At 37.9% G+C, this 24,371-nt stretch overlaps 1 protein-coding gene across 3 annotated transcripts in view; it reads left to right on the top strand.

Annotated features, from left to right (window-relative positions):
* Window positions 1-23,795, top strand: part of Ubn2 (ubinuclein 2) — a 68,190-nt gene extending 44,395 nt beyond the window's left edge. For 2 of the 3 annotated variants that reach the window (XM_020160425.2, XM_074062190.1), the window contains 6 exons: window positions 4,362-4,404; window positions 7,365-7,415; window positions 8,730-10,280; window positions 16,431-16,662; window positions 17,041-17,130; window positions 19,197-23,795. In XM_020160425.2, coding sequence (XP_020016014.2) covers window positions 4,362-4,404; window positions 7,365-7,415; window positions 8,730-10,280; window positions 16,431-16,662; window positions 17,041-17,130; window positions 19,197-19,246 — 2,017 coding nt within the window. In that variant the 3' untranslated portion in view covers window positions 19,247-23,795. The remainder of the gene's footprint in view (window positions 1-4,361; window positions 4,405-7,364; window positions 7,416-8,729; window positions 10,281-16,430; window positions 16,663-17,040; window positions 17,131-19,196) is intronic. The other variant, XM_020160439.2, reaches the window with a different exon arrangement.
* The last annotated feature ends 576 nt before the right edge of the window (window positions 23,796-24,371 follow it).

Genomic DNA, 24,371 nt, shown 5'->3' with positions numbered 1-24,371 from the left:
GTATCATTTATTAAATGTTAGTGGAAATAGGGCTTAAAAATACCTCTAGGCAATCTCCTTTTTTTTTGTTTTTTTGTTTTTTTGAGACGGTCTCACTGTGTAGCCCATACTAGTCTAGAACTCAAGATCCTCCTACCACAGCCTCCTGAGTGCTGGGATTACAAGGATGCACCACCATCTTTTTTTAAAGATCATCATGAGGACTGGAGATGTGGCTCAAGTGGTAGAGCACTTGCTTAGCAAGAGCTTGGCCCTGAGTTCAAATCCCAGTACCACCACAATAAGAAATACTCATTTTGACTGTTACCTATTTGGAACGTAGTCCACATCTATTGGAATAATTCTGAGGCTACTCTTCAAAGCCTCCTGAGTATAGATTGTGCTGCATACTACCTGAGGTTCTGGCATAAGGGAGCTGTGCAGCCAAATGCTCGGGGAGTCTCCTTTGTTGCTGGGCCTTTTCATTGCTGTCCTGAGCTTCCCGGGACTCCCATGAGCATCCCTAACCTGCCTGGCCCTGCAGAGGGTTCCACATCATTCTGCATGGTTGATTAGCCTACTCTTAGTCTCCTTTACTCTGTTCAAAACTACATATTGACCTAGTGATTTCCTGTTCTGGGGGTGGAACTCAGGGCCTCGGATACACACCCACAGCCCAGTGAAATTGCTGTTAAACATCTTTGTCTGTGTTGCTGTTTTGGTGAATATTGGTCAGCTCCACAAGAATTTCATTTTTAATTACAACTTAAGGCTAATTCTCTGTAACCTATAGTACTAAAGAGTCATTAAGACAAAACTTACCGAGCACTGTAATTCAATATTCTGCTGAGATGCCTGATTATCATCTTTTGGGCAACACTACAAAATTCTTCCTTTTCCTTGGATGCAGTTATAATAGATGGAAATTTTTAGTGTTTAGGAAAGTTAGTGTATCAACAGGAGTCTAATTAAATTAGTTGTAGTTTTCAGTTCTTAATATTCTTGTATTGTTTGTTTCTGTTTCGTGTTTTGAGGTGTGGGTCTTATTTTGTTTCCAGGCTGGTCTCAGATTGCTTGCCTCAAGTGAGCCTTCTGCCTCAGCTTCCTGAGTACTAACTAGAACTATAGACTTCTAGCTCCTTTTTTTTTTTTTTTTAGTTCTAAAACCACATATATATTACAATTCAGGTATAAATGACTCAGTGCCTTTCATTCTAAAAGTGTTTACATTAGGTCCTCTCCCTCATCATTTTTGGAGTTTTTTGTTTGGGTTTTTTTTTTTTTTGACACAGGATCTCACCATGTTGCCTACACTGGCTTGGAACTCCTGAGCCTTCTTCCTCGGCCTTCTGAGTAGCTGGGACTACAGCTGTGTACCAGCATGGCCCGGTCCTTTCAGCTTTTTAAAAATAACTCCACTATGAATGGGCGTAGCGGTGCACACTTGTGATTCAGCTACTTAGGTGGAAGTTAGGGGGATAGAATTTCAAGGTCAGTCGAAGTAAAAGTTACCAAGACCCCTAATTTAAAAACAAAATAAAAAGCAAAGGACTAGGGTGTGGCTCAAGTGGCAGGTGCTTGCCTAATAAGCATGAGACCCTGAGTTCAATCTCCACGAGAAAAAAAAGCTCCATTATTATTGCTAATTTTGTGTTTTGTTTTATTTTGCACTAGAAAGTAGGAATCTATATGATAGGTGATTGGAAAGGTCTTTTGTTCCAGTGATTTCAACAAAAAACTTAAAAAATTCTCATTGCCTTTTAAAAAAATGTTTTTCTTCCCTACCTTTTAAAAAATACTTGTTTTTTTAATTGTACAATAGGTTCCATTGTGATATTTCCACAGATGCATCTTAAGTATTTTGATCATATTCACCCCTTTGTTACTTTCTTACCTCACCCCTCCCTTTTTTTTTTTTACTATTTTTTTAAGTTTAAGAAGTCCTCCCCATCTTTTTTTTTTTACTATTTTTAATGTCAGTTGTTTCATACATGTATATAATATACTTCAGTTATATTCACCTCCCATCACCCTCTCCTTTCACCCTCCAAAACACAGTCCCTCTTTTATATTCATGTCTTTATTTTTGTTTTGTTTTGACTTTTTTAGTCTAGATTCTGTGTATGAGCAAAAATGTGATATATGTCTTTCTGAATCTGGCTGATTTTGCTTAACATGATGTTCTCCACCTCTGTCCATTTACCTGCAAATGACATAATTTTGTTCTTCTTTATGGCCGAATACTCCATTATGGATATATACCATATTTTCCTTCCCCTACAGCTGATTTCATAGCTTAATTATTGTGAAGACTGCTGCAGTAAACATGGGTGCACAGGTATCTCTGTTGTATGCTGACTTACATTCTTTCAGATATGTGCCCAGGACCATATAACTGTTCTACTTTGAGTTTTTGAGGAACTTCCATATTGATTTCCATAGTGGCTCTACTGGTTTACATTCCCATAGTGGAGGATACCACCCTCACCAGTATTTGTTGTTGTGTTTTTTTCTTGATGATAGCCATTCTCAGTGGGGTGAGATGGAATCTCAGTGTCGTTTTGATTTGCATTTCCTTTATTTCTAAGAATGTTGAACATTTCTTCAGGTGTTCATTTGTACTTCCTTTGAGAACTGTCTGGTCATTTTATTTGCCTGTTTATTAATTAGATTATTTATTCTTTTTGTGTTCAATTTTTTTAAGCACTTTATATATTCTGAATGTTCATCCCTTGTCCAAGGACTAGCTGACAAAGATTTTTCTCTCGTTTTGTGGAGTGTCTCTTCAGTCTGACAGTTGTGTCTTTTAACTTCATGAAATCCCATTTGTCAGGTCCTGCTCTTATTTCCTCAGCTATTAGAGTCCTGCCTACACCTATGTCTTCAAATAGTAGTTGCAAATGTTCAGGTTTTACATTAAGGACTTTGATTCATTTTTGAAGTGATTTTTGTGCATGGTGAAAGATAGGAATTTAATTTTAGTCTTCTACATGTGAATATTCAGTTTTCCCAACTCCATTTGTTGAAGAAGCTGTCTTCTCCAAGTTATGTTTTTGCACCTTTATCAAACATCAGGTGGCTGTAATTGTGGGCTTATTTCTTGGTCCTCTATTCCATTCCATGGGTCTTCGTGTCTGTTTTTATGTTGTACCATGGGTGGGTTTTTTCTTTTTTGGCAGTACTGGGGTTTGAACTCAGGGCTTCATGCTTGCTAGGCAGACCCTGTACCACTTGGGCCACTCCACCAGCCATTTTTTGTGTTGAGTATTTTCAAGATAGAGTCTCTCTAACTATTTGCCCAGGCTGGCTTCAAACCACAAATAGCTATGATTACTGGTATGAACCACTAACTTCTGGCTACCATGTTGTTTTTGTTACTATGGTTTTGTAATATAATCTGACATCAGGTTTGTGATACACCAACCATTACTCTCACTATTACATTTATGAAGCTGTATATTGACAATTTTAATGAATGTATTTGTAATTTCAGTATATTTGTTATCTTTATTTTAGCATTTGGATGAGATGAGGTGTTTTAGCTTGTCGGCCCTTTATTCAACAAACATTTGCCTACTTTATTATGAGATCCATAAAATTTTTTTGAATCTTCAAACTTTTCTTACATTGGTTCCCAAAGGTTCTACAGTATTTTTCTTGCCTCCCCACCCCCTCTGTTTTGCTGTCATTCTCACTTTTTTTAATTTGGATTTGTTACATTTAAAAAATAATTTTCTATAAAACTTGACTTTTTTTTTTTTTTGAAGCAAAGTGTCATTTATGCCTCTTTGTTGTGGTTCAATGTGAGCTTGGATTTCCTTGCCCTTCTTTTCCTCTAAATAATTGTAAATTCTTGTCAGTTCTTTGAAGTTAGGCAGCTTTATTTACCTGTTTTGAGTTATTTTATGTATTTACATTTTTTTTCTTTTTAAATTTATCATTACCTGGCTTGGTGGCTCATGCCTTGATCCTAGCTACTTGGGAAACAGAGATCAGAAGGATTGTGGTTCAAAGCCAGCCTGGGCAGATAGTTCATGAGACCTTCCCATCTCCAAAATAACCAGAGCAAAGTGTACTGGAGGTGTGGCTCAAGTGGCAGAGTGCCTGCTTTGCAAGCACAAAGCCCTGAAGTTAAAAACCCCAGTACCACCAAAAAAATTGCATCAGCATTTTATATTTTACTAATCATTTGGTCTTCTAGTTAATCTGAATTGGGGGACAATGTTGCTGAATATATCCATACACTGAGTACTTCCTGCAAAGAACTTCCCAAATAGTGGAAGGAATTATTGCCCACATATTTACAAGGTTATATGCTATAATTTCCTAGTAAGTGATATAACTGCTACTGAAATGGCCTCCATTTCAATCTTTTATTTTAGGGCAAAGAAAAAGGTGATTCCTGCACCCAAACCCAAAGTGAAGGTAAGAATCTACCAAATCGGTGGTTAGTTATAGTTCAAAGTTGAAATGCATGTCAAAGGCAAAAAATATGCATAATGTTTAACTTAATTCTACTTAGAGGCCTGAAGATGTAGCTCAAATGGTAAAATGCCTGCTTTGCAAGTGCCTACTTTGCAAGCTCATAGCCCTGAATTCAAACCCCAGTCCTACCAAAAAAAAAAAAAAATTCTACTTAGAAATATTGGATAAAATATTACAAACGTCATTTAAAGACATAGCTAAGATTGGAAATATATAAGAGAAATTCCAAGGCCAAAAGCAAAGGAGGAACAGCCGGGTAATAATCTATTGCTGAACCTTGCTTGCCCTTGGAACTGTTATCTGTCACGTTGTGGTTTCTTTCTACTTTTCTTCTCAGAATATAGCAGATAGGCCTTTCATGGACCTGTACAGCTCAAAAATTGGAAAGAAATTTGCATGAAGATGGGCTCTCGAACAGTACCGTCTTTAGAAAAACAAAGAACTAGGAAAAAGTCACCCACCAGCAAAGAGATTAAGACCATTTTCTGACTGGTCTGTAACACAGGCTTATAATCCTGGTACTCAGAGCTGAGGCTAGGAATCCGATCAGAAGTTTGGGGCCAGCCTAGGATGCATAGCAAGGCCCTGTCTCAAAAAATCAAAAGAATTTTTTTCTATCTTGGCCTGGATTCTAGATTAGAGAAAGAAAGTCCCTTCCGCCACCCCCAACCCCCCCTGAATATTTCTCCTGGTTTAGGAATTTAATTTACATTACCTGCCCAATCTGGAGAAAATCCCAAGATACTAGAGTAACTTAAAGTTACTGGGTTACTAGTGACACAAGGCAACTGGAAAAAGCAAATTTTTTATAGTATAATGTATGGTTCTAGGCTTACCACTTATAAAACATGTCCAACATGAGCCAGGGCTTAGGTAGAGCAAGCATTTGACATGCATGAGGCCCTGGTTCAATCCCATCACCACCAAAAAAACCAAAAAACCCCCAGTGAACATCAACAACAAAAAATCCACCTTATAGTCTGAAATACAGAATATATGGGGGAATACATTACTATGAGTGGGAGTTAACAGACACAGCGAACAACAAAGTCAGGTCCCTACGAAAAGCAAGTGGTGGATCTGGTGGAGTGGCTCAAGTGGTAGAATGCCTGCCTAGCAAGTATGAGGTCCTTAGTTCAAACCCTGCTATTGCCAACGGGGGGTTGGGGGGGAGACAAGTGGTGGATTTATTGATCTAGAACATAAAATTAGTTTTTTTAACACTTAAAGTAGAAAAGATAATAAAAATATACTTCTAAAATGGGCAGAATAGTTGTGTGGGATGACTCATGCCTATAATTCCAGCTACTTGGAAGGCTAAGGAAGGAGATCATAAGTTCAAGGTCAGCCTGGGCAATTTAGCAAGAGCCTGTCTTAAAACAAAAGATTTAAAAAAAAAAGGCTAGGTTTGTCCTCGATGGTAGAGTGCTTGCCTAGTATGTGCAAAGCCCTAGGCTTGCTACCCAGTACCACCACACAAAAAAAAAAAAGACCATGTAGCCAGGCACGGTGGCTCATGCTAGTAATCCCAGCACTCAGCTGAGACAGGAGGACTTCAAGTTTGAGGCCAGAGAGACCCTGGAATGATTCAAACAAGCAAAACAGTAACAGAAAAATAAAGTACATTTTAAAGAGAAATATAACCTCCAGAATTAAAAATGTAATTTTAATGAAAGCCAATGCACACTTTTTAGATTTCAGACTTTTCTCCATAGCCTTCATCTCTTTGAATGGATGGTCTTTTTTGCATGTAAGGTGAAGGGCAGAAGTCAGTGTTTATTGCTCTGTGACCTTTTCAGCTTTTGGTTCTAGAGCCTCTTTGAATATAAAGCAAATAGTCCTTTCTTTCCTAGTTACCTACTTTGCTTTCCAATGTGTATAATATCGAGCCACTTTTTCATTACCTCTCTATCTGGACTGGGGTTTGAATTTAGAGCCTTGCATTTGCTGGGCAGGCATTCTACCACACCCTCAGCCCTTTTTGCTATAGTTATTTTTCAAACAGGGTCTCGCAGTTTTACCCAAGCCAGCATCAGATTGAAATCTTCCTTCCCATGCCTCCTTTGTGGCTGGGATTATAGAGGTACTCCGCCACTCCCAGGTTATTGGGTGAGATGAGCTTGGGCTGGCCTTAAACCGTGATTCTTCAGCTCTCTGCCTCCTTAGTAGCTCAGATTATAGCTATTCACTGCACCCAGCCACTCATTAAATCTCTTGTGTGGGCCCCACCATACTTTTTTTTGTTGTAAAGGTAATATAAGGAAGTGCTTGCAATAGAAAATGCAAATAACACAAAGTAGGAAGGAGGAAAGTAAAAGTATGTAAGAAATTTCTTCTCAGACTTAAAAACTCAACTCTTTGGTATACTTTTGTCCTCCCTTCTGGACCTCCCTCCCTCACTCCCTCCGTTACTCCAATCAGGCATTCATTAAATTAATAATAGGAATATTCTATATAAGTGGGTTAACCTTTTTTATAAATCAGTTATATATTCCTGAACAGCTTTCTCTGTCACTGTAAATCTAAACAGTATTTTATTGGGTAGATTTAGCATTGTTTTTATAAAGAAAAAATATTAATAAAGTTAGTTAAAATGGAAATTTTTACTAATAACACAATAGTATTCTGATATCTTCCCCCACTTCAGTTCTGGGCTCTTTATAATGATGGTGTTTTCACTAATCATGTAATTGGATGACATGTTAAAACAAACATGTGTCTCATAGACATTCCCCATTCTTTGTAGCAGACAGTTGTGACCCTAATACTTTTGCATCCTATACTTCTGATAGGCAGTGAGGTTTGCAGCTGGGGGTCTTTAGAAACAGAGCTTAGAAAAAATGCTAAGGTAGTTAGAGCATATCAGCATTCTTAACAGCTTACTTACTGTAATACCTTAGGAGGTGATGGTAAAGACCCTTCCTCTCCACTCTTTCCCCACTATGCTTAAGGTAAGTGCTGTGGCGGTATAAATCAGTATATAATATGTGACTGGGTCTTGGGTTTTTTTTAAGGAACTAATTGTAGAGACTTTAGATTTATGTAATCGCTTTTTCTTAATCTTAAAAATGAGTTAAATATTTATACTTCTGTTAACAAACAGTTGCATTTTAGTTTTTTAAATTATTTTCTTTTGCTCTTTAAATATTTTAAATTATATTCTAATTCTCTTATCTCTTCCTTAAATTTTAAGGAAGTTAAGTTTTTCAGAAAATAGATGATATTCTCTTATTCAGTTTTAATTCTAATTCCCTTGTTTTCTATGAGCCTTGCTCATAGTGGGCACCTTGTGCATACGTATTGAATAAATTATAAATGACTTCCACCATAATGAGTAGAAAATATGATTTGAAATTCTTAGAATGGCTGGTGGCTCACACCTGTAATCTTAGCTACTTGGGAGGCTGAGATTAGGAGGATCACAGTTCAATGCTAGCCTGGGCAAATGGTTCAAGAGACTCTATCTCCAAAATAACCAGAGGAAAATAGACTAGAGATGTAGCTCAAGTGGTAGAGTGCTACTTCATAAGCATGAAGCCCTGAGTTCAAAACCCAGTCCCACCTACACATGTGTGCATGCACGTGCATGTGTGTGTGCTTGGACTGATTCAAGCGCCAGTTTGGCATAGCAGTTTCCATGTATACTGGCTGTTGGTGGCACAGAACAGGGCCTTCAAGGTGGCAGAAGTGCAAGGAAGCAGAGAACCCAAGAGTCAGCCTTCCAGCAAACCTAATTGGACGAGAGCTGTACAGTCAATATAAAGGCAGAGTTTCTCCTGAGGCCCAGAAGAATAAAGTGCTAGACCAGATGGATTTGGAGTAGGATCTGAAGTTGTGTTTAATGTCACTTCATGTGAGTGCTCCTTGGACTTCGTCTTCAGTCGTCATCTTAGAATAGTGTACTAGGTAGGGGGAAGCAGGGGATAAAGAGAATGGTAGAGGGGGTGAATTCAACTATGAGGTATTGTAAGAACTTTGGTAAATGTTACAATGCACCTCCAGTACAGCAGTAATACAATAATTTAAAAAAAGAATAGTGTACTAGGGTATGGCAAAACAGTATATCAGATACTTTACCTTGTGAGGACAGGTCAATTAGGAGCTCTGTCCTCAAAAATTATTTTGGTTTTGGCAGTCTCTCTAGATTTCCTGTAGAATAACAATTTTAGTCGTCATAAGAATTTCTTAGTCCTTTAAAAACTAAAATTGAAATTTTTTCATATATCATTTATTTTTTTCCAATATAAAAATGATACTTCTGCTAGGAGTGTAGTCCAAAAAAGGACCCAAAAGCTCCTGCATCCTTGGTGGCTTCAGTTGGTGGTCCTTCTGCAAGCTCCAGCACATCTGTCGTTGCCTCAGCCAGCTCCAGCTCCATAGCAGCCCGAGAAACCATCTGCCTTGACGACTCACTGGATGAAGACCTTTCTTTCCACTCACCTTCCCTGGATCTTGTCTCTGAAGCTTTAGCTGTCATCAACAATGGGAACAAGGGCCCTACAGTTGGTTCAAGGATAAGCATGTCAACTACAAAACCTCGTCCAGGACTGAGAGAAGAAAAATTAGCGAGCATCATGAGTAAGCTGCCACTGGCTACTCCCAAAAAACTAGATTCTACTCAGACTGCACATTCATCAAGTCTTATTGCTGGTCACACAGGGCCAGTACCAAAGAAACCCCAGGATTTAGCTCATACTGGCATTTCTTCAGGCCTTATTGCTGGTTCTTCAATTCAGAACCCTAAAGTTTCCTTAGAACCTTTGCCAGCCAGGCTACTTCAACAAGGACTGCAAAGGTCAAGCCAGATTCATGCTTCTTCCTCTTCACAGACTCATGTCTCCTCTTCTTCCCAAGCCCAGGTTGCTGCCTCCTCTCATGCTCTGGGAACATCAGAGACCCAAGATGCTTCTTCATTAACACAAGTAACAAAGGTGCACCAGCATTCAGCTGTCCAACAGAACTATGTGTCTCCATTACAAGCAACTATTAGTAAATCACAGACCAACCCGGTGGTGAAATTAAGTAATAACCCTCAACTTTCCTGTTCATCCCCACTACTTAAGAATTCAGATAAGCCACTTATGTACCGCCTCCCTTTATCCACCCCCTCACCTGGAAATGGTTCTCAGGGGTCCCACCCCCTGATTTCTAGGACAGCACCGAGCACCACTACCTCTAGTAACTATTTAGCCAAGGCTATGGTGTCACAAATCTCCACGCAGGGTTTCAAATCTCCCTTCTCAATGGCTGCATCCCCAAAACTTGCCGCATCTCCGAAACCTGCCACATCTCCCAAACCCTTACCCTCACCTAAGCCTTCTGCCTCACCCAAGCCCTCTCTGTCAGCTAAGCCTTCAGTATCAACTAAACTGATTTCTAAATCCAACCCAGCTCCCAAGCCTACTGTATGCCCAAGTTCTTCCAGTCCAAATGCACTAGTAGCCCAGAGTAGCCACTCCACCAGTAACAACCCAGTCCATAAACAACCCAGTGGAATGAACATCAGCAGACAGTCTCCCACCTTGAATTTATTGCCCTCCCATCGTACTTCAGGCCTTCCATCTACAAAAAATCTTCAGGCCCCTTCAAAGCTAGCAAACTCGTCATCCACTGGAACCGTTGGGAAGAATAGCTTGAGTGGAATTGCAATGAATGTACCTGCCAGCAGAGGTAGCAACCTTAACTCAAGCGGACCGAATAGGACTAGTCTATCTGGGGGCACAGGAAGTGGAACACAGGGTGCTACTAAATCGTTGTCTACTCCACATAGACCATCCTCTGCCTCAGGGTCTTCAGTGGTAACAGCCAGTGTGCAGGTATGTATGTTCTGAACATTCATGTGATAAGTTTAAGATTGTAGTCTTTCTTATGAGTCACTTTAATGAGCTTACATATAATATATGCAACTTATATGCTATATGTTTATAGTAGACTGATTACAGTTATGGCCATGGTATGTTCCTGATGGTGATATGACAGCAGTGGGCACACTTATGGATTAGGTTTTTATTGGGATATGGGTTTTTTTGGGGGGGTTTGTTGTTGTTCTTAAGCAGTTTCACATGTTGGGCTGGGTGTGGTGGTGTACCTACCACATGAGAGACTGAGGCTTGAGGATCTCAAGTTCAAAGCCAGCCTAGGCAACTTAGAATATGTCTCAAAGTAAAAAAAAAAAAAAAAAAAAAAACAGAGGATGTTAGTAGCTCAGGGTTCAAGCACTTCCTACACATAAGAACTTGGATTCGATCCTCAGCACTGGAAAACAAAGAACAACAACAACAACAACAACAAAAGGCACGAACGCCAGTCATGATGGTGCATGACTGTAATTCCAGCACTCAGGAGGCTAAGGCAGGTGGATCCCAAGTTCCAGGCCAGCCTGAGCTACATAGTGAGACCCTATCTTGAGAAATAAAACAAACAACAACAACAAAGTCAAGAGCAAAGTAGTAACTTACAAATTTAACATATGTTCAAGAAACATATGTTCAAGAAACTTTTGCATGCCTGATCACTTCTTTCTGTGCTGTCACACTTGAGTATGAATAGACTTCTTGGGTCACTAACTCTTCCACTCCAAATACTGTAAATACTGCTCTACTGACCCATGCTTAGTTTTTAGGATTATAGAAAAGTCTGAGGCCATACTGAATTTTGTTCCCCTTTATTTCCTAGGTATTGTCTCTACCTAGATGCTATCAGAGTTTTCTTTTTCCTTGAAATTCAAGTGTCTGTAGACTATGACTGAGTTTATCTAGTTTTCATTCATTTTGTACCTAGAACATAGTAATGCCTTTTGACCTCAGATTTGGCTATTTCTTAAGCTCAGGAATATTTTATTTTATGTCTGATTATTGTTTCTGATTCACTTATCCTCATTGTTTTCTTTGTTTGAAACAAGGGTCTTTTCATGCAGCCCAGGCTTATCTAGTCTCCAGTGTGTAACACCATGCCCCGCCTTACTCGAGGCTTTTTGAGAACTCTTTATTATTCATATATTCTATGTTTATTGTTTTCATTTCTCTGCCTTGTTTGTATTCTGAGGCTTTCTCAGATGGTCCTTCACATTAGTGATTTGGCTTCATTAATCACTAGACAATTTTAAAGAAAATAAAAATCACCCTAATCCCAACCCTGTTTTTATGTGTAGGTACTTTTCAGATTGTTTTTAAGAAACTGTATCTTCCATAATGTTATATTTCATAAGCAGCTTTTTAAAGAATGTGACATTTTACAATATGCAAGTACTTAAGTTCCTAAATATTCTTTGAAAATGTGACTTTTATTGACTTAAAGAATTGTGTTGTCTAAGGAAGTGCTGTCTTAGACTTTGTACTGCCTCAAATATTTTTGTGGAATAGGAACATAAGATGAAAAGATTTTTCCCTTTGCTGTTTGTAGAGGTTCCTTTATATTCAGTATTCAGTACACATTTACTACCCAAGTAAGTCATCATTCTGCCACTTAAGAAGGCTTAAGAATGACATAGTTCCAGAATTCTAATATAGAACAAATTCAGTTAACTGGTACTTCACTACTTGAAATCTCAGATTAATCAGTGTTTATCTGTGTAATTTTACTTTTATCAGAAATAAGAAAATAAAGCCAGGCAGGTGGCCACACCTATAGTCCAGCTGCTCTGGAAGCTGATGTGGGAGAATCACTTGAGCCCAGGAGTTCAAGACAAGCCTGGGCAGACCAGGCTAGTGAGACCCGGTCTCACTATAAAAGAACAAATAAAATGGGATTCTGTGTTAAATTTTTAATTATAGGTGAGGTCTGGGAATTAATCTTCCTTACTATTTGTATTTACTAAAAGGTTGACTCTGTTTTAAGTGAATCTTTAACTTGATCAAAGGAAAGTGGAAGGATTCTAAGAGAAAAGGCAGTTCCTACCCCATATCCCCTCCTTGGCATCAATACTTTAACTCTCTCAGCTTTTTCTGCCCAGTATTTTAAATAAGAATAATTAGTGGAAAACTCTTACTTTTATCAGTTTTAGTACTATGTTATGATTTGACTTTTCATTGTGAAAAATATGACTTACACTTTTCTTATAGCTGTCCTATTTTTCTGAAAGAGTAATCACAGTTTTTGGTTAAATCTATAATGGCATAAATATCTCTGTTGAGCTAGATACCATAACTGTAGTTTCATTTTGCTTATTTAAAATTTGGTGGGGGGGGGAGTGTCCTGAAGTTAGAAATTGCTTTTTTCTTTCTTTCTTTTTTCCTTCATTTTCTTTGAACTTAAGGGTAAATCTTTCTTTATGAGTTCTTTATTTTCCCAGACCTTCATGTATTTTACAATCATTTATCTCAAAAGAACCCATAACAAATAATTGGTTCACTGTCAGCAAGCTACGTGGCAAAATTTGTGTTTGTGATAAGTGACTTTCCCTCCTGGTTTTCTTCCTCTCCTAAGTGGCTTTATGATTTGGAAACCCAGTCTTCCTGCCTTCATATCTGATCTGCTTTTCTGTCTTACTGGTTTTACTGTATTGAATAAGGTCGTTTCTACCTTTTGTGAGCCTAACAGTGTTTTTATATGAGCATAGCATCTCATTGCAGTCTTATCAGCTACCATGTAGACTGTAGATCCTGTCTGTTGTACCCTAATGCTGACAGCAGATTTCTGTATTGAATAAGGTTGTTTCTACCTTTTGTGAGCCTAACTGTTTTTATATGAGCATAGCATCTCATTGCAGTCTTATCAGCTACCATGTAGACTGTAGATCCTGTCTGTTGTACCCTAATGCTGACAGCAGATTTCCTACCTGTGCCTGTGAAGCATTAGCCTCCTGTCTGAAAGGCATCTGCAGCTCTGTTCATTTACAGAATGAAAATGACAGGTCATCTAAACAAAGACAGAAGTCAGAAGTCTTTTTGGGTTCAAGTTATTAACGCTACCTGCTTTCTATTTAATAACTTTCCACCTAGGGGTTTCCTCTTCTTTCTTGCTCCTCAGCTTACCGATTTTCTATGAATGCTGTCTTTGCCACTTTATAATTTCAAAACCCATTCATTCATCAAATAAATGTTTATTAAGTGTGTGCTATGTGCCAGGCCTTCTTCTAGGTGCTGGGAACAGCATATTCACTGTCTCTGGTCTCACGGAACAGGTATGAAGGTAAATTAAACACAAGTGTGAAAGAATGCAGTAAGTCGTGTGAACAAAATAAAGCAGGGTAAATAGAGGACTACGGAAGGCCTCTTGGAGGAAGTAATATTTGTGTTAAGGATCGAATAAACAGGAGCCAGCCACGTAGAGAGAAGAGGGGAAAATCGATTCAGGGGAGAGGAAATAGCAGGCACTGACATGAGAAAGTGCCTTAAATGAAAGCCTGCCTAGCCAAACAGTGGGAAGAGAACAGAACTGTATCCAGGAGGAACTGGTGGGCCACAATAAAGACTTTATTCTGTGTGCAGTAGGAAGCCATTGGTCTTAACAGGAGGGATGGTGTGGTCTGATTTACATTTGAAAAGATTACTCTGAGTGTCCGGGAGAATGGAGGACAGGTGCATTCACCAAAATTGAATGTGGTTTAACAAATTTAATGCCCAACATGGGAAGAGCAAGGTTTCCCTTCATATTTTCCCCTGAAAATGAAGTGTAGCAATCATGGAAAATGTTTTTGGTTTGGGGGCGCTATCCTGAACTGTTACTGCTTCCTATGACAGCTTATTCTCTGTGCTCCCAAATGTTCTCTGTCCACAGTGAAATTCTCCACTTCTGAAAGGTCTCTATCTTAGAATAGAGAAATTTATAAATGCCCTTGTAACATGTAAATTACCTGGCAGTTCAGTTTACATTTATAAACTATTAGATATGTAAATTCTTAGAAAGTATAAACTTTTTAAGTATATTAGAAACTCTTGCTTTTTTTTCTTTTTTTTTGTAGTGCTGGAGTTTAGCTCAAGGCCTACACCTTGAGCCACTCCACCACCAGCCCTTCTTTTTTGAAGGATTTTTTTCAAAATAGCATCTCGTGAACTATTTGCCCAGGCTGGCTTGGAACTGAGATCCTCCTGATCTCTGCCTCCTGAGTAGCTAGGATTACAGGCATTAGCCATTGGCGTCTGACATACTCTTACTAATTTTTAAATGGATGCAGGATCTTTTCTGTTCTGCTTGTTTTAAGACATGATTATTTCTAATTTGATAATGTTTTCCCAAATGTACTTACTTTGTGTGTACTACTTTGTTGGCATAGAGTAAAAGACTGGCAAATTAAAAAGTAAAAAATAAAAAGCTGTCAAATCCAAGCATAAAATGATTTTGTTCTTAAGTGTAAGAGAAGTTAAGGTTTAAAAAAAAAAAGAGGAACACGTTTGTTTACTATGAGTTCATCTTGTCCTTCATTTTATGAGGCCTGAGATCTGAGGTTGTAAGCCCCAGTAGTCACAGCAGAAGGTGGGGGTGTGGGGGTGCTGGTTGCAGAAGGTGATTCCAGTTTTAGACATGTCAGGTTTGTGAGTGTCTGATACCCACTCAAGGTTATTTACCAAACTTTGGATATATAAGGATTAAAGTTCGGCTAGCAGGCTAGAATTGTGGTTGTAAATATAAGTGATAACAATGGAGGGGAGGAAATTAGAGAGAGTGGGGAAACGGGAAGAGAAGGCTTCTGGAGGATGCTCTTCACTTTTTGTTTAGCAGTGCATGGGCATGTATGTAGGGGAATTACCTACATTTTTCTTGTGTCTTAAAAAAGCCATCAGACCTTTATTAATACAGTATTTGGGTAGAAATAATGTAAAATAAAATTAATCATAGCTAGAATTTATTGCTGATTAAAAAAAGATTTCAGTTTTCCTGACCAAAACTAAAAATATTTGAGCCGGGAAGTTTGGATTAGGTAAAAATAAGGCTACAAAAGAGAACGTACAATAGCAGAAACTGTAGTATTAATGTCTGGTACTGAGAAAATTTGATGGTATCAAATCTTTGTTGATAAATGCACATCAAAAAGAAAAAAAAGTCAAAATGGGAAAAAAAATCACTTAATTACTGCGTAGAAAATTGTTGAAAGAATTAAATTAGCTTAAGGAGTATAATTTCCCAATGAAATCTCATCAATGTTAGCATACTTCTGATTTAAGTGCTTTTATTCATAAACAGGGCCTCAGACAGGCCCAGGTGGAGGAGAATGAAAATGCTCTCTAATTGACTTTTTACCTTAAGGAGTCTCATTTCCAAAACGTGGTGAAATGGAAACCAGTTTTCAGGGTTACGGAGACAGTAAACAATATGGAAAATGGAGGCTGTCATTCAGTAAGTTTGACAATAAAAGGAATACAAATATTATTAGATTGTTTTAAGGAGCTGGGAAAGATCTAGAAATAACAGCATGGTTATTAAAAGAATAAGAGGTCTCTGTGCAATGGAAATGTGCAATACTAGCTGTCATTTAAGAAAGTTCTACTAGGTCGGATTTGTGGCATAGATCAGGTGGTCTGGGCTAGCTTTGGGAAGGGACAGGGAAGGATAAGGATAAGGAAGAGTAGCTCGATGGCCTCTTTAAGGTGTAGTGATGAAACTAAAGGCTGTAGAGTAGGTGCTGGAAAGAGTAAGTCCAGGAGTACTGGCTGCCGGTATTGTGCCAAAACCAGTTGTAACAAACAGGAAAATGAGTGTCTTTAGTCCCAGCTGAAATCACATGGAATTATTTCCTAGTGACTCAGGTCTGTGGGCTTGGAGAAACAGTGGAGAAGGAGAAATGTAAGTTTTGGAATTAAAGGATCAGGAAAGTAAAGAACACAAAAATTTCCAGATGTAACTTGTGGATTTTCAAAACAGTATTGCTAAGCTCTTTGTGTTTTTCACTTCAGTCTTAATTTCTGTCTCACAGTTTGTTAGAGCAGATAAAAGACACAGTCTTGTATCCATGGGGATCCTAAAGAAAATAAGTCAATTTAGGTGAAATACTTTATTCTTACCTATTTTGACCCCTGGTTTCTGCACAGTCCACAGCAGGAGCATCATTATTGGCTAATGCCTCACCTCTGACTCTCATGACATCACCTTTGTCTGTAACAAATCAAAATGTGACTCCTTTTGGGATGCTGGGTGGCCTTGTTCCAGTGACCATGCCCTTCCAGTTTCCCTTGGAGCTACTTGGCTTTGGAACGGACACAGCTGGAGTGACAAGCACCTCAGGATCTACCTCAGCCGCTTTCCACCACAGCCTAACTCAGAGTAAGTGGGGCCTTTTGTTACTTTGCCTGTTTATTACTCAAATTATTGGATCCTTTCACTTTTTTTTTTGGTGGTACTGGAGTTTGAAATTACGGCTTTGCACTGACTTTGATAGGTGCCAAAGTATATTTACAATTTTTTAAATGAGCTCATTTATGTCTTAACGAAATGTAGAAGAGGGAGTCAAAGTTTGGGGTGCTTTTGCATACACGTACATACATTTTATATGTAAAATTTTTTAAATGTTATATGCTCTAGTTTTTAGAAGATCCTTGAAATCAGTACTTGTGCTGGCAATAGATAAGTCATTTTTTGGTTTACTCTAAGGGGGTTCAAATCTTACTTTCAAGATCACTGACAAGTCTGTTTTCTTCTCAGATTTACTAAAGGGTTTACAGCCAGGAGCTCAGCACTCAGCAACACTTTCCCACTCACCTCTGCCCACACATTTACAGCAGACGTTTAATGGTAAGAAAGCACCTATTTCTTCTTCTCTTCGTGTTTATATATGTTTACAGAAACAGATTATACTTTTCGGAAAACAATGTGAATGGAATGACAAAGATAGGGAAAAAGAAGTTTTCATGTGGCTGGATCCTCACCAGCAACAAGCTCCTTTTAAGAGAAAATAAATGGATAAATGAGATCTGTTGTTAAACCATTTTGAAGGTTTCTGTTATATGAAAGTGATGGCTAAGAAAAGGATGCATAGATAGTTCAAAAGTCCTGTAATGTAATTATAATTTTTATTTATGGAAGTTTACTAAGTGCCATATAATCTTACCACTGATTATATGTATTAGCTAATTGAATCCTTATAGCAATACTATGAATGATAGGTAACAATCCCCATTTTACTGATCAGAATATTGAGTCAAGTAAGTGTTTGATCTGAGATTCAAACCCAGGAAGCATATACATATTAGTGATGGGGATTGAACCCAGGGCTTTGCACATATAATGCATGTGTTCTACCACTGTGCTACACTCACAGTCAGCCTATGTGGTGTTAGCCATTAAGCTTTTCTGTACCTAGCAGTGATTAAGTTAATATGGTCCAAATTATGCATTATGTACAGTATCCCAACTAGTCCTCTCTGAAATCTGATGTTGGATAGTATGGGCACATGTCAGCCTCCAGGTTCTTCCTTGCTTAGACCAGCACTTGATCTCAATGGACTTTTAATAAGCTGTTCTTTCTGAAGGCCATCTTCAGGATCTTTTGAGGAGAAATAACTGCTTAGCTACCCTCTTAACTTTGGAAACTGACTAGGACCTCACTATCCTTTCTGGCCATTGCATTGAGTGATCTTTGAATCAGTTCATTATTGACCACAAGGGTGCTGTGTAGCAGTAGACTGTCAGTAATTTTCTAAAAGACCTGTGCTAACCTGTCCCAGACTCATTGGTGTAAACCAGTTGTGCAAAATGGGCAGCATACCAGCAATCCTGATTTTCCTAAACTTAATGAGGCTTAAATGCATTATTGCTCTGTTCCTGAAGTAGCACGCCCTGAGTGTGGATAGCTGTTTAGTATCCTAAATCCAGCTGACGAGGACATGAGCTTATGGGGCAGATTACCATGAATGTGATCACCTGCAAGGAATTCAACAGGATTCTTGTGGCTCAAAAGATCTTAGTATTCCAGCTCTTGTGTGAATGGTCAATGCCATAATTCCAGAATAAGAAAGGAAATGTGACTCAGTGCTTTCTAAATAACTGAAGTTAAAAAATTAAATTTTTTTCATTTAAAAAATGAAATGAGCTGGGAGCATAACTTAAGTGGTAGAGCCCCAGCCTCTCACGTAGGAGGTCCTGAGTTCAAACCCCAGTACTACAAGAAAGGGAAAAAAAATTTAAAGAAAAGAAAATGTCCAGTTATTGTACTGTAGTAAGTTGTTCCTTTTCATCTATTTTACCAATCATGCCTCTTCCCATCTGTTTTCTCTCCCAGGCCTGGGTTGTCTTTGGGGCTTCATTTTCCTTACTATGTCTTCTGTTGGGGACTTTCTCTGTATTCTGTTGGCTGTCGTGGTCATTGGTTCCTACTCCTGTCCAGATACCACTTTTTTCTTTCTTCACCCAGCTTTCATAGGATTTAGCCAAGGTTTAACTGGGGTTCTATCATGGCAAAATAATAATAATAATTTTACTTATCAGAAGATAACATTGACCTTATCTCCCAAAGGAATCAGAAGGTGTGGGAGGGCCGTTGAAATGGGGCATCATGTCTTCTGATTCCTTTCTTATCCCCACAGCTGGCTGTGAGGTAAATAGTAAACATTTGCTGAAGTTGTTTTCATAGGGCTGAAAGCCAGCAGAAAGACAGTCATTTGAGATAAGAGGATCAGTCATTGGTTTTATCTCCTTTATGTTTAATCAACCTCTATAATACTATACAAATGTGAGATATTAAAGGTTATCTTTTTAGAGATGTCATTCACATAAAAATTAAAAGTTAATTTTAATTTTTTAATCTGTTTTTTTTTTAATAACACACCAAACCATACCAATATAACATCTCTTTTTCTCAGATGGAGGCCAAAGTAAAGGGGACACTAAGTTACCACGGAAATCTCAGTGACTTCCCGGCAAGCAGAGATGACGTATTTAGCTGACTGATGGGATCTACCTGACGGGAAAGTCCTCACGTGGTCTCGGGGCTGCTGTTTCTGTCGATGTTTACATTCTCGTCCCAAGCACTGTGGTGAGAGGAGGAAAAGGAAAAGAAATGTTACTTGAGCAAAGCAGGTGCAGGAGGAAGAAATGCTTTTGTGCAAAGTTAGTGACCTTTGGTCTTTTCTAATGAAAGATAAAGTTACCATGTTAACTGACTTGAAAGAGACTCAGCTGTCAAACCCACAGAAGTACAAATTTGATTTTTTTCCGGGGGAGGAAGAAAGAAGTTGAGAGGATTTGGGTAAATGTCATCCATCCTGGGGGTTGGATCTGAGCACTCTAGACATAATTGCATTAATAAAAGCAATTAGATCTGGAATTAGGCCAGTTTGTCAGAAGTTATCATATCTGTTTAAGTGGACAATGTAGCAAATTTGCTACAAAACAAAGAATGACCCCATGTCTGATACAGACAGTAGCTGAAGAAATACTGTACCCTCAAATATCCTGAGCAAACTTGAATCTTCTCCAGTATGTAGCAACTCCCGGTGTAAATCAGTGGACTAAAGATACTTCAGGAAAGTTATTTTAGCACAGTGATGTATATTACTAAATCATCTTGATTTTTAAGTCAAGAAATTGAGCCTGTTGCTCTTAACAGACAAAATTTAGATGTCCCCTTTTTGTAAAAGGGTCAAATTCATCTTTCATTCAGAAGCAGGTACTTAACTCTTCTTCAGGTGGTTTGTGCATCCAGTATTGACTGGTTAATTTTTATTTCTAGTCTTGATGCTAAAATGTGGCTCTGTTCACATTTTTCTCTGGAGAAAAGGGAGTCTTTGTTACAGGGCTGCTGCTTTGCTGCCTTCGCCCTTGCAGGCCTGCCAGCAAGAACCGACATCTTTCCCTGGTTCACCTCACGTCACACTGCTCTTTCTGTTCTGTCAGGTAGTGGTACTTCAGGTGATCATTAGCTATGGCGTAAACAGACAGAAGTGTGTGCTACATTTGTTTCTTCATTGGTCATCTAAATAGTATATATATAATTTTTTTAATTTTTAAGATGGTATTTTTAAAGGGAGGAATTATATCAAGATCATTATGTGTACAAGGGATTATCTTTTATAACAATCATAACATAGTTTTGTTCCTTGTATTGAGTGTAGTGAAATTGGAGCATTTGGAATCTTAAAGCTTTACTAATATTTACTCAGAGTATTGATATTTGAGTAAACCAGATAAGATTCCTTGGTTATAGATTCTGTATGCAAATATAGTCAACAAAGGATGTTAAGGGAAATGTTATAATTTTCATTGAATACATTTTATATTATTTTGCCTCATCATCATTCTTGTTTCTCTTGAAATTTAAACTTTTGATTATTTTCAAACTATACCCAAGGATGATGTTATAAGCTCTAAGTGGTGTAACTGTGGTCTATTTATGACAGACTAACCCCCAAAACAGCACTAGACTGGTTGTAGCAAGATTTTGTTCCTGTTTTCATTACATATAATCCTATGCTATTAAGTTTATTCAATTAAGAGAGTTAACTAGGCCTTCTTTTTTTTCCTTTAATAAGCAAAAGTCCCAAATATCTTACAGGACTATAAATAAATAACCACAGGTCTGTTCAGATCCATATGCCTGTATCTCGACTTCAAAGTCATATTGGCTTGCTTTGTAGCAAGCCATGTTCCAAGAACATGTTACAGTAAAGGGAAATGATTATTTCAAAGGAATCATTGAAGCTGGGTATGATGGTCCAGACCTGTAATCTCAGCACTCAGAAGGCTGAGGCAGGAGGATACCAAGTTCAAGGCCATGCTGGGCTACATAACTGAGTTCCAGACAAGCCTGGGCTACATAGCAAAACCCTGTCTGAAAAAAACTAAACAAACAAAAAAAAACCCATCGACATAATGTCTTCATTCTAAGAATTTAATTTGCCAGTGAGATGAGTATGCTTATGTATGAACCCCAGTAAATATATTGGAAGAAACTGGGATGTTGGAAAGAGATTTGACTTGAATTTAGTACATTGATTAAGGCTCGTTTGTTTTTTAATTGGGGAAGCTTACACAACCATTGTAAGGGACCTCTTGCTTTTGCCTTTGCTAATTCTACCTGGGTTGGTGGTGGGAGTTTTCTTTTGGGAAGGTAGCTTTTGCTTTACTTCCTTAACAGGAGAGAAGTCAAAAGTGCATATTAATCCCTCTATCTACTGATAACTGTGCACATGTTTGTGTGTGTATATGTGTGCTTACATATATAGATATTCATATAAATCACTAGTATAAATCAAAAGAATAATAATTGTAATTTCTTAAATTCGTCAATTCTGAATTATGCTATATGAAGATCCCTGCTAACTCTGTCATCATTAGAAAAGAATAGGATTACTAATTCTCTCCCCATGTCATTTGATAAAAATTTTTCTTAAAGGCCCTTGGCTCTGAGACTAAGATATGGAGATTATATTCTATTCTCTTCAGTCTTGATTCCTTGAGTGAGGACTGCTGTCAGACCCCACCTCAATGATTCCTCTCCCCCCCCCATTTTCACTGATCAAGTTACAGCCATTTCAATCAAAAACCCTCTTTTTATGTTGTACAAATGGGTTAAAATCCTTGTCTTTCTCCATTGTTAAGGTATGATCAGAGAGTTTCTACATGTAAATACAAGCATTTCTTTTCTAGATCATAACATTGACAATGGTATCCATATTTTATGGCCATCTGTCTTTACAGCTTTTATTACTAAAACACAAACATAAGTTGGTTATTTTTTAACACAGAGACTTGACTCATACTGTATTTTTGCACTTAAAATCAAATTATGTTATTTTTTAAAATGGTGAGTAATTGGAAAGGATATTTGTAGTCTATTTCTAAAGAGCATTAGCAACATCCAAATGCAAAATTAATCAGCACACTTAATTACATCCCACTCAGCGGGAATCTTGATTCAGGAAGATGAAGCCGTTTGTTTCCAACTGTCTTATGTTTGAAATTGCCTTCTCTGATATATAAGCTGTTACTGTACATACAAGGTATTCCTCAGTATTCACAAGCAATAATGGTCAGTAGAGCTGTCCTCTGAGACAGCAGTGCTAGACCTCAGTTGGAGACTGTTTGGGAGCAAAGTGTCAAGCTCATTCAGAGCCTCCAAAGTAAATTCAAGCAATAATTTCCATTATAATTAAATTATAATTCTTTTTCATATGCTTCTGAGAACAGAGGGTAAGAAATCTTGATTTTAAAACAGACTGAAGAAAAGGTTTTGGGAGAAGAAGGTTAATTTGTAGTCAGAACATCTTGATACTTTGAGAAAATCAAGAAGATTGTATAACTACATTCCTTTATGCCCACCACCCCTTTGATGGATGTTGTTAGCCCAAATTCCATTGTTTTGTGTCATAAACACTGTGTAGGGTTTATTGAACCACCAAGGTAAGGGGAAGAACCCGGCACATACATGTTTTGAATACTGTGGGTTTGACATCTGTGTGAAAACAACTTATTGGAACTGGTTTTTAACCCAGGAAATTTTTTTCCCAAAGCAGTTCTAAATTGTTTACTACCCAGGGATGGAAAGGGCAGGCACCTCTAGTCTCTTCTCTGGTGGTCCTCTCCCACACCCCTTTCCACCTCTATGTGGTTCAAGACATTTTCTAAAATGAAAATTCTGCTGTTATTCAAACTGCCATTGATGATGGGAAACTGTCCCTTGGGATCATCTCTAGAGCTCCAGTTATCTGTATTTGCTGCTATGTTTGTAAAATGACCTTTGCCTGTATTGGTTGACTTTAATTTACAGTTCTTTATTTCTAGGAGTTTTTGTCATATAATTTCACCCATGTGTAGAATTAGGATACTTTATTTTAGTAGTGTACCATAAAAGCACACTGGTCCTTGTATTGTTTTTATCATTTAAGTTTTGAATTTGTTTGCTTTGCTTTGTGGTTTTCATTTTGTTTTGTTTTTCAAGTTGAAAATAGAAGAAAGAAAAATCTATAATCAGGCCAAACTTGAGAACTTTCCCTGCGCTTTAGCATCATAATTTCTGCTGGCCTAATGCTCTCATGGGGCACTTTTACTTTATTGTGCATGTATGGGTTTTGCTGTTGTGGGAGGCTTTGGCTTTGTGAAAATGGAGCAGAAGAAAAGTGCAGTAGTAGATGAATAATCACAAGCATGTTACACAATTTTATTCTATAAAAGTTTAAGGGAAAGTTTAACTCTTTGTAAATAATTTCTTAGCTTTGGTAAAATGATTATATTACTCCTCTAAAACATATTCAATTCAGGCCTTTGTCTTTGTTAAGTGCCTTTTTTTTCTTTCTTTTTTTCCTTCTTTTGAAACTGTTCTCAGACATCCTCAAGTACAGACTAATAAGTCAGGGGATTCAGAAGGAAGAATCTCAAACTTGCCAACGTCATATCATGCTGTAATACTCTTCTTTGTGCATCTATGGATATGTGTGTAAAATACATGCACATGTATAAAGCTAGTAGCTGCTGTACCACTGTATCCTTTCTAAACACTCCCCTCTCAACATTTGCAAAACTTCTGCCTTGTTTTTAGTTGACTAAAATGAGCAAATTGGGAAAGTCTTTTTACAATATGCTACCTTCCTCCTTTGAATATCTATAGAAGTTACAAATATATGTAGGTTGTAAAATAAATTTAGTAGACTCAGTGACCATCCCTGGATGTAACCTACTGCCTTGTGACCTTCAAACTTGGCAGAAAGTAAGATAGGAGAAAGCGTTGGAATAACAGGAGTATCTTTTGGGTTAAGTTGATAAAGGTGCACTGGGGCAGACAAGACTAAACATGCGTGGAGGGCTACTGGAGTCATGGGGTGGCATCTGAATACATTTAAGGAAGTCAGCAACTGTCAGCATTCAAAATGTATTTCCTTCTAGAAAATGATTTCTTAAGAAATCATGGAGCTGCATATCTGTTACAACATAATTAAACTTAAAAGTAGAAAGACTTAAGATACTGAGGAAAACACTCATATAATCTATAGCATACTTCAGAGATTTTCAGTTCTGTTTTTGTTTGCCAGATAATTACATTT

This window comes from Castor canadensis, chromosome 2, assembly GCF_047511655.1.
Source record: "Castor canadensis chromosome 2, mCasCan1.hap1v2, whole genome shotgun sequence".
Classification (NCBI taxonomy): domain Eukaryota; kingdom Metazoa; phylum Chordata; class Mammalia; order Rodentia; family Castoridae; genus Castor; species Castor canadensis.
The sequence above is the reverse complement of the archived record's forward strand: the minus strand, read 5'-3'. Positions and strand labels throughout refer to the sequence as shown.